The 13,319-nt window shown below is 41.4% G+C and overlaps 1 protein-coding gene across 1 annotated transcript in view; it reads left to right on the forward strand.

Annotated features, from left to right (window-relative positions):
• The window catches only part of HDAC1 (histone deacetylase 1), a 34,537-nt gene that overhangs the window by 18,323 nt on the left and 2,895 nt on the right, over positions 1-13,319 (forward strand). Inside the window, exons 7-11 of the mRNA XM_064731482.1 lie at positions 4,485-4,577; positions 6,095-6,203; positions 7,533-7,673; positions 10,073-10,181; positions 10,270-10,400. Of these exons, the coding sequence (XP_064587552.1) occupies positions 4,485-4,577; positions 6,095-6,203; positions 7,533-7,673; positions 10,073-10,181; positions 10,270-10,400 (583 nt within the window). The remainder of the gene's footprint in view (positions 1-4,484; positions 4,578-6,094; positions 6,204-7,532; positions 7,674-10,072; positions 10,182-10,269; positions 10,401-13,319) is intronic.

Consider the following 13,319-nt stretch of genomic DNA (forward strand, 5'->3'; position numbering starts at 1 on the left):
GAAATAACTATTTTTATAAACCACTTGGATGTAAGAGTGATAAAAACATTAAAATACATAATATTTTAGTGCAGAATATTTTATTTTTATTTATTTTCTTTTGATTTGAAAGTAGAATTCAGTGACTGAATAAAATCTTTCACTTGGGATTTGTATTTTTTCAGCCCTACCAGCAGCTTGGTGTTGCACCATGAATGAAATAACTATTTTTATAAACCACTTGTCTGTAAACATGATAAATAGGTTAAAATATATAATATTTTAGTGCAGAATATTTTATTTTTATTTGAAAATAGAATTCAGTGACTGAATAAAATCTTTCACTTGGAATTTATATTTTTTCATCCCTACCAAGCACTATAAATTAAATAACTATTTTTATAAACCACTTGGATGTGAGAGTGATAAAAACATTAAAATATATAATATTTAGTGTAGAATACTTTATTTTTATTTGAAAATAGAATTCAGTGACTGAATAAAATCCTCCACTTGGGACTTGTATTTTTTCGCCCATTTCACAGAGTATGCTTGCACTGATTAAATTTCCAATTAATCTATTTTTATAACCACTTGTCTGTATACATGATAAATACCTTAAAATATATAATATTTTAGTGCAGAATATTATTTTATTTGTTTTTATTTTTTCTTGATTTGAAAGTAGAATTCAGTGACTGAATAAAATCTTTCCACTTGGATTTGTTTTTTTCCCCCTACCAAGCAGCTTGATGCTGCACTATAAATTAATAATATTTTTATAAACCACTTGGCTAAGAATGATAAATAGGTTAAAATTATATTTTAGTGCAGAATATTTTATTTTTATTTGAAAATAGAATCAGTGACTGAATTAAAATCTTTCACTTGGATTTATATTTTTTCATCCCTACCAAGCTTCTATAAATGAAATAACTTTTTTATAAACCACTTGGATGTAAGAGTGATAAAAACATTAAAATAATAATATTTTAGTGTAGAATATTTTATTTTTATTTATTTTCTTTTGATTTGAAAGTAGAATTCAGTGACTGAATAAAATCTTTCCTTGGGATTTGTATTTTTTCAGCCCTACCAAGAGCTTGGAGTTGCACTATAAATGAAATAACTATTTTTTATAAACCACTTGGCTGTAAACATGATAAATAGGTTAAAATATATAATATTTTAGTGCAGATATATTTTATTTTTATTTGAAAATAGAATTCAGTGACTGAATAAAATCTTTCACTTGGGATTTATATTTTTTCATCCCTATCAGCAGCTGCTCTACCTATAAATTAAATAACTATTTTTATAAACCACTTGGATGTGGAGTGATAAAAACATTAAAATAATAATATTTTAGTGCCGAATATTTTATTTTTATTTGAAAATAGAATCAGTGACTGAATAAAATCTTTCACTTGGGATTTGTATTTTTTCAGCCCTACCAAGAGCTTGTGTGCACATGAAATTAATAACTTTTTATATAACTACTTGGCTGTGTGTGATAAATACATTAAAATATATAATATTTTAGTGAGATATTTATTTTATGTTTTATTTATTTTTGATTTGAAATAGAATTCAGTGACTGAATAAAATCTTTCACTTGGGATTTGTGTTTTTCACTAAAGCTTGATGTGCACTATTTTAATAAACACTATTTTATAACCATTGTAATGTTAAAATGATAAATATTAAAATAATTTTTTAATATTTTATATTTATTAGTTTTATTTTTTCTTGATTGAAAGTAGAATTCAGTGACTGAATAAAATCTTTCACTTGGATTTGTATTTTTCCTACACCATAAATGAAATAACTTTTTATAAACCACTTGGATGTAAGAGTGATAAATACATTAAAATACTTATAATATTTTAGTGCAGAATATTTTATTTTTATTTATTTTCTTTGATTTGAAAGTAGAATTCAGTGACTGAATACAATTATGCCTGAATATTCAGTGCCCAGCCAGCGGCTGCCTAATGAACTTCTGCCAGTAAACATGTAATATTAAAATATTAATTATTTTGAGTGCAGAAATTTTCAAGCTTTTTTGAATGATTGTGGGAATATTGGTTCTTGGATTTGTTTTTTCAGCACTCACACAGCTGGATACCCTTAAATTAATAACTATTTTTATAAACCACTTGGATGTGAGATGTAAAAATTAAAAATTATTTTTTAGTAATATTTTATTTTTATTTGAAAATAGAATTCAGTGACTGAATAAAATCTTTCACTTGGGATTTGTATTTTTTCAGCCCTACCAGCAACTTGGTGTTGCACCATGAATGAAATAACTTTTTAATAAGCTATGGTGTGGTGTGATAAAAAACATTAAAATAATAATATTTTAGTGAGAATATTTTATTTTTTATTTGAAAATAGAATTCAGTGACTGAAAAATCTTTCACTTGGGATTTGTATTTTTCGCTACCAACTATCTCATAAATAAATAACTTTTTATAAACCCTTGGTATAATGTGATAAATTTAAATAATTATTTTATGCAGAATATTTTAATTTTTTTAATATTTTATTTTTATTTGTTTTAATTTCTGATTGAAAGTAGAATTCAGTGACTGAATAAAATCTTTCACTTGGGATTTGTATTTTGCTGCTCACCATAAATAAATAACTATTTTTATAAACACTTGGATGTAAGAGTGATAAAACATTAAAATACATAATATTTTAGTGCAGAATATTTTATTTTTATTTATTTATCTTGATTTGAAAGTAGAATTCAGTGACTGAATAATCAGTGACTGCATTCTGCCCAGCCCAGCGCGCTGCCGTGCCGTCTGCCGTAAATCATTAATATTGAACAATATTAATTATTCTGGATTCAAAGCTGGGTTCCAAAGCTTCCTTTGCCAGTTTGGGGCAGGATTGGGGTTTTTGGTGAGTTCTGCTCTGCTCTCCCACCCCACAGGACATCGGGGCGGGCAAAGGGAAGTACTACGCTGTGAAAATTCAATAACTATTTTTATAAACCACTTGGCTATGAATGTGATAAATGTTAAAATATTTTAGTGCAGAATATTTTATTTTTTTTTAATATTTTATTTTTATTTGTTTTTATTTATTTTCTTTGGATTTGAAAGTAGAATTCAGTGACTGAATAAAATCTTTCACTTGGGATTTGTCCTACCCAGAGCTTGGTGCTGCACCATGAATGAAATAACTTTTTAATAGACCACTTGGCTATGAGTGTGGCTATGAGTGTAATAATGTATTTAATTATAAATACATTAAAATACATAATATTTTAGTGCAGAATATTTTATTTTTATTTGTTTTTATTTATTTTCTTTGGATTTGAAAGTAGAATTCAGTGACTGAATAAAATCTTTCACTTGGGATTTGTATTTTGCTGCTACACCATAAATGAAATAACTGTTTTTATAAACCGCTTGGATATAAGAGTGATAAAAACATTAAAATACATAATATTTTAGTGCAGAATATTTTATTTTTATTTATTTTCTTTTGATTTGAAAGTAGAATTCAGTGACTGAATCAATTCAGTGACTGAATAAAATCTTTCACTTAGAATTTGTATTTTTTCACCCTACCAAGAGCTTGCTGCTACCCTATAAATTAAATAACTATTTTTATAAACCACTTGGATGTAAGAGTGATAAAAACATTAAAATACATAATATTTTAGTGCAGAATATTTTATTTTTATTTATTTTCTTTTGATTTGAAAGTAGAATTCAGTGACTGAATCAATTCAGTGCCTGCCGTGCCCAGCCCAGCGCGCTGCCGTGCGCGTCTGCCGTAAATCATTAATATTGAACAATATTAATTATTCTGGATTCAAAGCTGGGTTCCAAAGCTTCCTTTCCCAGTTTGGGGCAGGATTGGGGTTTTTGGTGAGTTCTGCTCTGCTCTCCCACCCCACAGGACATTGGGGCAGGCAAAGGGAAGTACTACGCTGTGAAAATTCAATAACTATTTTTATAAACCACTTGGCTCTGAATGTGATAAATGTTAAAATATTTTATTGCAGAATATTTTAATTTTTTTTAATATTTTATTTTTATTTGTTTTTATTTATTTTATCTTGATTTGAAAGTAGAATTCAGTGACTGAATAAAATCTTTCACTTGGGATTTGTATTTTTTCAGCCCTACCAAGAGCTTGCTGCTGCACCATGAATGAAATAACTATTTTTATAAACCACTTGGCTGTAAACATGATAAAAACATTAAAATACATAATATTTTAGTGCAGAATATTTTATTTTTATTTATTTTCTTTGGATTTGAAAGTAGAATTCAGTGACTGAATCAATTCAGTGACTGAATAAATTCAGTGACTGCCGTGCCCAGCCCAGCGCGCTGCCGTGCGCGTCTGCCGTAAATCATTAATATTGAACAATATTAATTATTCTGGATTCAAAGCTGGGTTCCAAAGCTTCCTTTGCCAGTTTGGGGCAGGATTGGGGTTTTTGGTGAGTTCTGCTCTGCTCTCCCACCCCACAGGACATCGGGGCGGGCAAAGGGAAGTACTACGCTGTGAATTACCCGCTGCGGGACGGCATCGATGACGAGTCCTACGAGGCCATTTTCAAACCTGTGAGTGGGAACCTGCTCTGCTCAGGGAGCCTCTCTGGTCCCTCTTTGTCCTCTGGGATGTTCTTTGGGGGTTTTGTTGAGGTTTTGGGGGGTTTGTTTGTAATGGGATGAGGTGAACCAAGGGGGGTGTTCTAGTGAGCACTCGGGGTGTGGGAGATCCTGGGGTGAGAGAACCAGTGTTGGGGGGGGATGGGATTGTGGATGGAATTGTGCTGGAGATGGAATTATGCTGGGGATTGTGCTGGGAATGGGAATGTGCTGGGAATTGTGCTGGGGATGGAATTGTGATGGGAATTCTGATGTGGATGGAATTGTGCTGGGAATTCTGATGGGAATTGTGGTGGGGATGGAATTGTGCTGGGGATTGTGCTGGGAATTCTGATGGGAATGTGCTGGGAATTGTGATGGGAATTGTGTTGGGGATGGAATTGTGCTGGGATTTGAGTTGTGATGGGAATTGTGCTGGGGATTCTGATGGGGATGGATTGTGGTGGGAATTGTGCTGGGGGTGGATTGTGATGGGAATTGTGATGGGAATTGTGCTGGGGATGGGAATGTGCTGGGAATGGGAATGTGCTGGGAATTCTGATGGGATGGAATTGTGCTGGGGATGGAATTGTGCTGGGGATGGAATTGTGGTGGGAATTGTGCTGGGAATTGTGCTGGGGATGGAATTGTGATGGGGATGGAATTGTGGTGGGAATTCTGATGGGAATTGTGCTGGGGATGGAATTGTGGTGGGAATTGTGCTGGGAATGGGATTGTGCTGGGAATGGGAATGTGCTGGGAATTGTGATGGGAATGGAATTGTGATGGGAATTGTGGTGGGAATGGGAATGTGCTGGGAATTGTGCTGGGAAGGGATTGTGCTGGGATTTGTGCTGGGATGGAATTTGCTGGGAATTCTGATGAAATTGTGCTGAGGGTGGAATTGTGATGGGGATGGAATTGTGCTGGGAATGGAATTGTGATGGGAATTGTGCTGGGGATGGAATTGTGCTGGGAATTCTGATGGGAATTGTGGTGGGGATGGAATTGTGCTGGGAATTCTGATGGGATTGGAATTGTGGTGGGAATTCTGATGGGAATTGTGGTGGGGATGGGAATGTGCTGGGGATGGAATTTGCTGCGAATTCTGATGGGATGGTGCTGGGGATGGAATTGTGGTGGGAATTCTGATGGAAATTGTGCTGGGAATGGAATTGTGCTGGGAATTCTGATGGGAATTGTGCTGGGGATGGAATTGTGCTGGGGATGGAATTGTGCTGGGAATTGTGCTGGGGATGGAATTGTGCTGGGAACAGCCCAGAGCTGAGCAGCTCCATGATCTCCCCATGAGCAGCCTGTGGGGTTTCCATGCCAGCATTTACCCCCTTGCTTTGTGGGGACACCCAGAGCCAAAGCCTTGGGCTGGAGCTTTGTGGGTGCCCCAAAAACCCCTCCCTGTGCCTGCCTGTCCCTGTGCTGCTGTGCCAGGGGCCCGTGGGCAGGGGGTGACAGAACCTTTGGTGTTTCAGGTGATCTCCAAGGTGATGGAGACGTTCCAGCCCAGCGCCGTGGTCCTGCAGTGCGGCTCTGACTCCCTGTCCGGGGACAGGCTGGGCTGCTTCAACCTCACCATCAAAGGTAGGAGCCAAAGCTGCTCAGCAGCAATTCCATGGCAAAGTTTGGCAGGAAACTCTCCCAGATGTGTGGGCTTGGCAGAAAGATTGTGAAATGTAGAGTTTGATGAAGGAACAGAGATGGAAGCAAGTTTTGATATAGAAGAAAGGAATTGCTGAGCCATTACTGGATAACCAAGGTTAGTTAGAAGGGGTTTTTATGGATAAACCCACCCCAAACAAGATGTTTTACCAAGCAGAAAGATTCCACAGGCAAAAAAGCCAAGTAGAAAAAAGATCTCAGAATTTTCCACTGCAAGAAAACTGAAAAACAACTTCTAGCTTAAACTGTAATGTACTGACTTTTAGTGATTGGAGAACAGGAACATGAATATGGTAATTACAGTGGTTATGATAGGCTATAGATAAAAGTTAAGGTATAGATTGATTCTACTGTGTTAGGATGCTCAGCAAAGAAAAATGTAGAATGCATTGTGACCAAAAGAAAAGTAAATAATGCATTGTAACCAAAAGAAAAGTAAATAATGCATTGTAGCAAAAGAAAAGTAAACAATGCATTGTGACCAGAAGAAAAGTGTAGAATGCATTGTGACCAAAAGAAAAGTAAATAATGCATTGTGACCAAAAGTAAATAATGCATTGTGACCAAAAGAAAAGTAAATAATGCATTGTAGCAAAAGAAAAGTACAGAATGCATTGTGACCAAAAGTACAGAATGCATTGTAGCAAAAGAAAAGTAAATAATGCATTGTAGCAAAAGAAAAGTGTAGAATGCATTGTGACCAAAAGAAAAGTAAATAATGCATTGTAGCAAAAGAAAAGTAAATAATGCATTGTGACCAAAAGAAAAACATAGAGTGCATTGTGACCAAAAGAAAAGTGTAGAATGCATTGTGACCAAAAGAAAAGTGTAGAATGCATTGTAGCAAAAGAAAAGTATAGAATGCATTGTGACCAAAAGAAAAGTAAATAATGCATTGTGACCAAAAGAAAAGTAAATAATGCATTGTGACCAAAAGAAAAGTAAATAATGCATTGTGACCAAAAGAAAAGTAAATAATGCATTGTGACCAAAAGAAAAACATAGAGTGCATTGTAACCAAAAGAAAAGTAAATAATGCATTGTTAGCAAAAGAAAAGTCTATAATGCACTGTAACCAAACCCACAGGGTCCCCAGGGCTGCCTGCAGCTGGAGCTGGCAGCTGTGGGCACAGCTCTGTCACCCACCACCCTGCCCTGCTGTAACTCTTGGATCCAATAAACTGCATTTTGCTCCCACATCCCTCATTCAGGCATTTACCCCCCAAATGGGACCTGTTTTTTGCCCTGCAGGCCATGCCAAGTGTGTGGAGTTTGTGAAGAGCTTTAACCTGCCCATGCTGATGCTGGGAGGAGGGGGGTACACCATCAGGAACGTGGCTCGCTGCTGGACCTACGAGACTGCTGTGGCTCTGGACACCGAGATCCCCAATGGTAAAACCCCCCTGGGCTGGCTGACACCCCTGGGGCTGCTGAGGAAGGCAGAGAAAATCAACCCCCTCCCTCCAAATTGCTGTAAATGTGAAATTAAGGGGCTCGCAGGCAAAAAATATGGGAGCAGGAAATAACGGTTTTTTAATAGGGAAGAAAATGAAAGGATAAAATAAACAATGCAGTGAACTAAACCAACAGTGCCAGAGTCAGAACCCAACCTGACACCCTGTGGGCCAGGCTGTTGGCAGCAGCCCATTGGAATTGTGGCTCAGCCCTCCTGCAGTGTCAGGGCTGGTTCTGCTGGAGCAGGATCCTGGAGAAAGGTGCAGTCTCTGCCTCTGGAGATCCAGGGGCAGAGGCAGCTGCTGTTCCTCTGGGGAATCCAGTGCAGAAGCCGTGCTGGTGTTCCAGAATCTCCAGATTATATCCAGGTAGGAATGCTTGAAATCTCAGATTATATCCAGGTAGGAATGTTCCAGAATCTCCAGATTCTATCCGGGTAGGAATGCTTGAAATGTCCAGTTTTCATCCAGGTAGGAATGTTTGAAATCTCCAGATTGTGTCTGGGTAGGAATGTTTGAAATCTCCAGATTCTATCCAGGTAGGAATGTTTGAAATCTCCAGATTATATCCAGGTAGGAATGTTTGAAATCTCCAGATTATATCCAGGTAGGAATGTTTGAAATCTCGAGATTGTATCTGGGTAGGAATGTTTGAAATCTCAGATTCTATCCGGGTAGGAATGTTTGAAATCTCCAGATTCTATCCAGGTAGGAATGTTTGAAATCTCCAGGTTCTATCCGGGTAGGAATGCTTGAAATCTCCAGATTGTATCCAGCTAGGAATGTTTGAAATCTCCAGATTCTATCCAGGTAGGAATGTTTGAAATCTCAGATTCTATCTGGGTAGGAATGCTTGAAATCTCCAGATTCTATCCAGGTAGGAATGTTTGAAATCTCCAGATTATATCCAGGTAGGAATGTTTGAAATCTCCAGATTCTATCCAGGTAGGAATGTTTGAAATCTCAGATTATATCTGGGTAGGAATGTTTGAAATCTCCAGATTATATCCGGGTAGGAATGTTTGAAATCTCAGATTATATCCAGTGGGAATGTTTGAAATCTCAGATTATATCCAGTGGGAATGCTTGAAATCTCAAGATTATATCCAGTGGGAATGTTTGAAATCTCCAGATTATATCCAGGTAGGAATGTTTGAAATCTCCAGATTGTGTCTGGGTAGGAATGTTTGAAATCTCAGATTCTATCCTGGTAGGAATGCTTGGCTCCTCCCCCTGGGCTCCCATCTCCCAATGGGATGCTTTAATTCTTATCAGCCATGCAGGGACATTCAATGGCCTCTTATCAGCAGTGTCCCCCCAGAGGGAGGAGTGATTGTGATAACTCAGAGAGAGATAAGGAAATCTGCCCACTTGATAAAATACAGCTGCCATGCTGATGGTAACAGAATCCATCCTGCCTTTAAATCTGGAACACCCCCAAGAGCTCAGGTGGAGAATTTACAGGGAACCCCAACAAGGGAAGAGATGAGAATCTGACTCCGTGTTTCAGAAGGCTGATTTATTATTTTATGATATATATTATATTGAAAGAAAATGATGTGCTAAAAATATACTGAAGAATAGAGGGAAGGGAAGGGAAAGGGGAAAGGGGAAAGGGGAAAGGGGAAAGGGGAAAGGGGAAAGGGGAAAGGGGAAAGGGGAAAGGGAAGGGAAGGGAAGGGAAGGAAGGGAAGGGAAGGGAAGGGAAGGGAAGGAAAGGAAAGGAAAGGAAAGGAAAGGAAAGGAAAGGAAAGGAAAGGAAAGGAAAGGAAAGGAAAGGAAAGGAAAGGAAAGGAAAGGAAAGGAAAGGAAAGGAAAGGAAAGGAAAGGAAAGGAAAGGAAAGGAAAGGAAAGGAAAGGAAAGGAAAGGAAAGGAAAGGGAAAAGGAAAAAGGAAAGGGAAAGGAAAAGGGAAAGGGAAAGGAAAAGGAAAAGGAAAAGGAAAGGAAAGGGAAAGGGAAAAGGAAAGGAAAAGGAAAGGGAAAAGGAAAGGAAAGGGAAAAGGAAAAGGAAAAGGAAAGGAAAAAGGAAAAGAAAGGAATTATGATAAAATCTTGTGACTGACCAGAGAGTCCGAGCCAGGACTGTGATTGGCCATTAATTAGAAACAACCCCATGAGACCAATCCCAGATTTACCTGTTGCATTCCACAGCAGCAGATAATCAATGTTTACATTTCATTTCTGAGGCCTCTCAGGAGAAAAAGATCCTAAGGAAAGGATTTTTCCCAAAAACACATCTGTGACACTCAGGGACACGCACGATCCCTTTTGGATTCCCAGTGCTGCATCCTGCTGATTAATTAACCTGCTGTTAATTACCATTAATTCCCCCCTAGAACTCCCATACAACGACTACTTTGAGTACTTTGGGCCTGACTTCAAGCTGCACATCAGCCCCTCCAACATGACCAACCAGAACACCAACGAGTACCTGGAGAAAATCAAGTGAGCCCTGAGGGGATGGCCCTGCCAGGGGGGGCTTGGTGGCCTTGGTGGCCTTGGTGACCAAGTGTCCTTCCCTGGCTGGCTCTAGGCAGAGGCTCTTTGAGAACCTCAGGATGCTCCCCCACGCCCCCGGCGTGCAGATGCAGCCGATTCCTGAGGATGCTGTGCAGGAGGAGAGCGGGGATGAGGAGGAGGATGATCCTGAGAAACGCATCTCCGGTAGGTGCTGGGCTGGGGCTGTGCTGGGAATGGTGCTGGGGATGGTGCTGGGGAGGGAATTGTACTGGGAATTCTGATGGGAATTGTGCTGGGGATGGAATTGTGCTGGGAATTCTGATGTGAATTGTGCTGGGGATGGGATTGTGCTGGGAATTGAATTCTGATGGGAATGGAATTGTGCTGGGGATTGAATTGTGCTGGGAATTCTGATGGGGATTGTGCTGGGGATGGAATTGTGCTGGGAATTCTGATGGGAATGGAATTGTGCTGGGGATTGTGCTGGGGTGGGATTGTGGTGGGAATTCTGATTTCAATTGTGCTGGGAATTGAATTGTGCTGGGGATGGAATTATGCTGGGAATTCTGATGGGAATTGTGCTGGGAATTCTGATTTGATTTGTGCTGGGAATGGAATTGTGCTGGGGTGGGATTGTGCTAGGAATTCTGATGGGATTGGAATTGTACTGGGAATTCTGATGGGAATTGTGCTGGGGATGGAATTGTGCTGGGAATTCTGATGGGAATTGTGCTGGGAATGGAATTGTGCTGGGAATTCTGATAGGAATTGTGCTGGGAATGGTGCTGGAAATTCTGATGGGAATGGAATTGTGCTGGGAATGGGATTGTGGTGGGAATTCTGATGGGAATTGTGCTGGGAATGGAATTGTGCTGGGAATTGTGCTGGGAATGGAATTGTGCTGGGAATTGTGCTGGGGATGGAATTGTGCTGGGAATTGTGCTGGGATTGGAATTGTGATGGGAATTCTGATGGGGATTGTGCTGGGAATGGGATTGTGCTGGGAATTCTGATGGGAATTGTGCTGGGAATGGTGCTGGAAATTCTGATGGGAATGGAATTGTGCTGGGATTCTGATGGAATGGATTGTGCTGGGATGTCTGGATTGGGCTGGGAATTGGGTGGGAATGGGTGTGTGGGGAATTGTGCTGGAAATTGGTGGAGTTAATTGTGCTGGGATGGAATTGTGCTGGGATGGAATTTGATGGAATTCTAGGGATGGAATTGTGCTGGGATGGAATTTGTGGGAATTCTACTGGGGATGGAATTGTGCTGGGAATGGAATTCTGATGGGAATTCTACTGGGGATGGGAATTGTGCTGGGGACAGCCAATTGCTGGGAGCTTCATGATCTCCATGAGGATGGCTGGTGGTTCATGCCAGATTCCTGACTATCTGTGGACCCCAGAGCAGCCTTGTGGAGCTCTGTGGATTCCAAACCCAGAGCTGGAGCTTTGTGATTCCCTAAAATCCCAGGATGGGCTGGAGCTCTGTGGATTCCCTAAAATCCCCAGGAGGGGCTGGAGCTTTGTGGATTCCCTAAATCCCCAGGAGGGGCTGGAGCTTTGTGGATTCCCTAAATCCCCAGGAGGGGCTGGAGCTTTGTGGATTCCCTAAAATCCCCAGGAGGAGCTGGAGCTCTGTGGATTCCCAAAATCCCCAGGAGGAGCTGGAGCTCTGTGGATCCCCAAAATCCCCAGGAGGAGCTGGAGCTCTGTGGATTCCCCAAAATCCCCAGGAGGGGCTGGAGCTCTGTGGATTCCCAAAATCCCCAGGAGGGGCTGGAGCTCTGTGGATTCCCAAAATCCCCAGGAGGGGCTGGAGCTCTGTGGATTCCCTAAAATCCCCAGGAGGGGCTGGAGCTTTGTGGGTGCCCAAATCCCCAGGAGGGCTGGAGCTTGTGGGTTCCCTAAAATCCCCAGGAGGAGCTGGAGCTTGTGGATTCCCTAAAACCCCAGGAGGGCTGGAGCTCTGTGGATCCCAAAACCCCAGGAGGAGCTGGAGCTCTGTGGATTCCCAAAATCCCCAGGAGGGGCTGGAGCTCTGTGGATTCCCCAAAATCCCCAGGAGGGGCTGGAGCTCTGTGGATTCCCCAAAATCCCCAGGAGGAGCTGGAGCTCTGTGGATTCCCCAAAATCCCCAGGAGGAGCTGGAGCTCTGTGGATTCCCTAAAATCCCCAGGAGGAGCTGGAGCTCTGTGGATTCCCTAAAATCCCCAGGAGGAGCTGGAGCTCTGTGGATTCCCCAAATCCCCAGGAGGGCTGGAGCTTTGTGGATTCCCCAAAATCCCCAGGAGGAGCTGGAGCTCTGTGGTTCCCCAAATCCCCAGGAGGGCTGGAGCTCTGTGGATTCCCTAAAATCCCCAGGAGGAGCTGGAGCTCTGTGGATTCCCTAAACCCCAGGAGGGCTGGAGCTCTGTGGGTGCCCTAAAATCCCCAGGAGGAGCTGGAGCTCTGTGGATTCCCTAAAACCCCAGGAGGGCTGGAGCTCTGTGGATTCCCTAAAATCCCAGGAGGAGCTGGAGCTTGTGGATTCCCCAAAATCCCCAGGAGGGCTGGAGCTCTGTGGATTCCCAAAATCCCCAGGAGGAGCTGGAGCTTTGTGATTCCCCAAAATCCCCAGGAGGAGCTGGAGCTCTGTGGATTCCCCAAAATCCCCAGGAGGAGCTGGAGCTTGTGGATTCCTTAAAATCCCCAGGAGGGCTGGAGCTTGTGGATTCCCTAAAACCCCAGGAGGAGCTGGAGCTCTGTGGATTCCCTAAAATCCCCAGGAGGGGCTGGAGCTTGTGGATTCCCTAAAATCCCAGGAGGAGCTGGAGCTTTGTGGATTCCCTAAAATCCCCAGGAGGGGCTGGAGCTCTGTGGATTCCCCAAAATCCCCAGGAGGGGCTGGAGCTTGTGGATTCCCCTGAAAATCCCCAGGAGGGGCTGGAGCTCTGTGGATTCCCAAAATCCCCAGGAGGAGCTGGAGCTCTGTGGATTCCCTAAAATCCCCAGGAGGGACTGGAGCTCTTGTGGTCCCTAAAATCCCCAGGAGGGCTGGAGCTCTGTGGATTCCCCTAAAACCCCAGGAGGAGCTGGAGCTTGTGGATCCCAAAATCCCCAGGAGGGGCTGGAGCTTGTG

This window comes from Zonotrichia leucophrys, chromosome 23 (assembly GCF_028769735.1).
Source record: "Zonotrichia leucophrys gambelii isolate GWCS_2022_RI chromosome 23, RI_Zleu_2.0, whole genome shotgun sequence".
NCBI lineage: Eukaryota > Metazoa > Chordata > Aves > Passeriformes > Passerellidae > Zonotrichia > Zonotrichia leucophrys.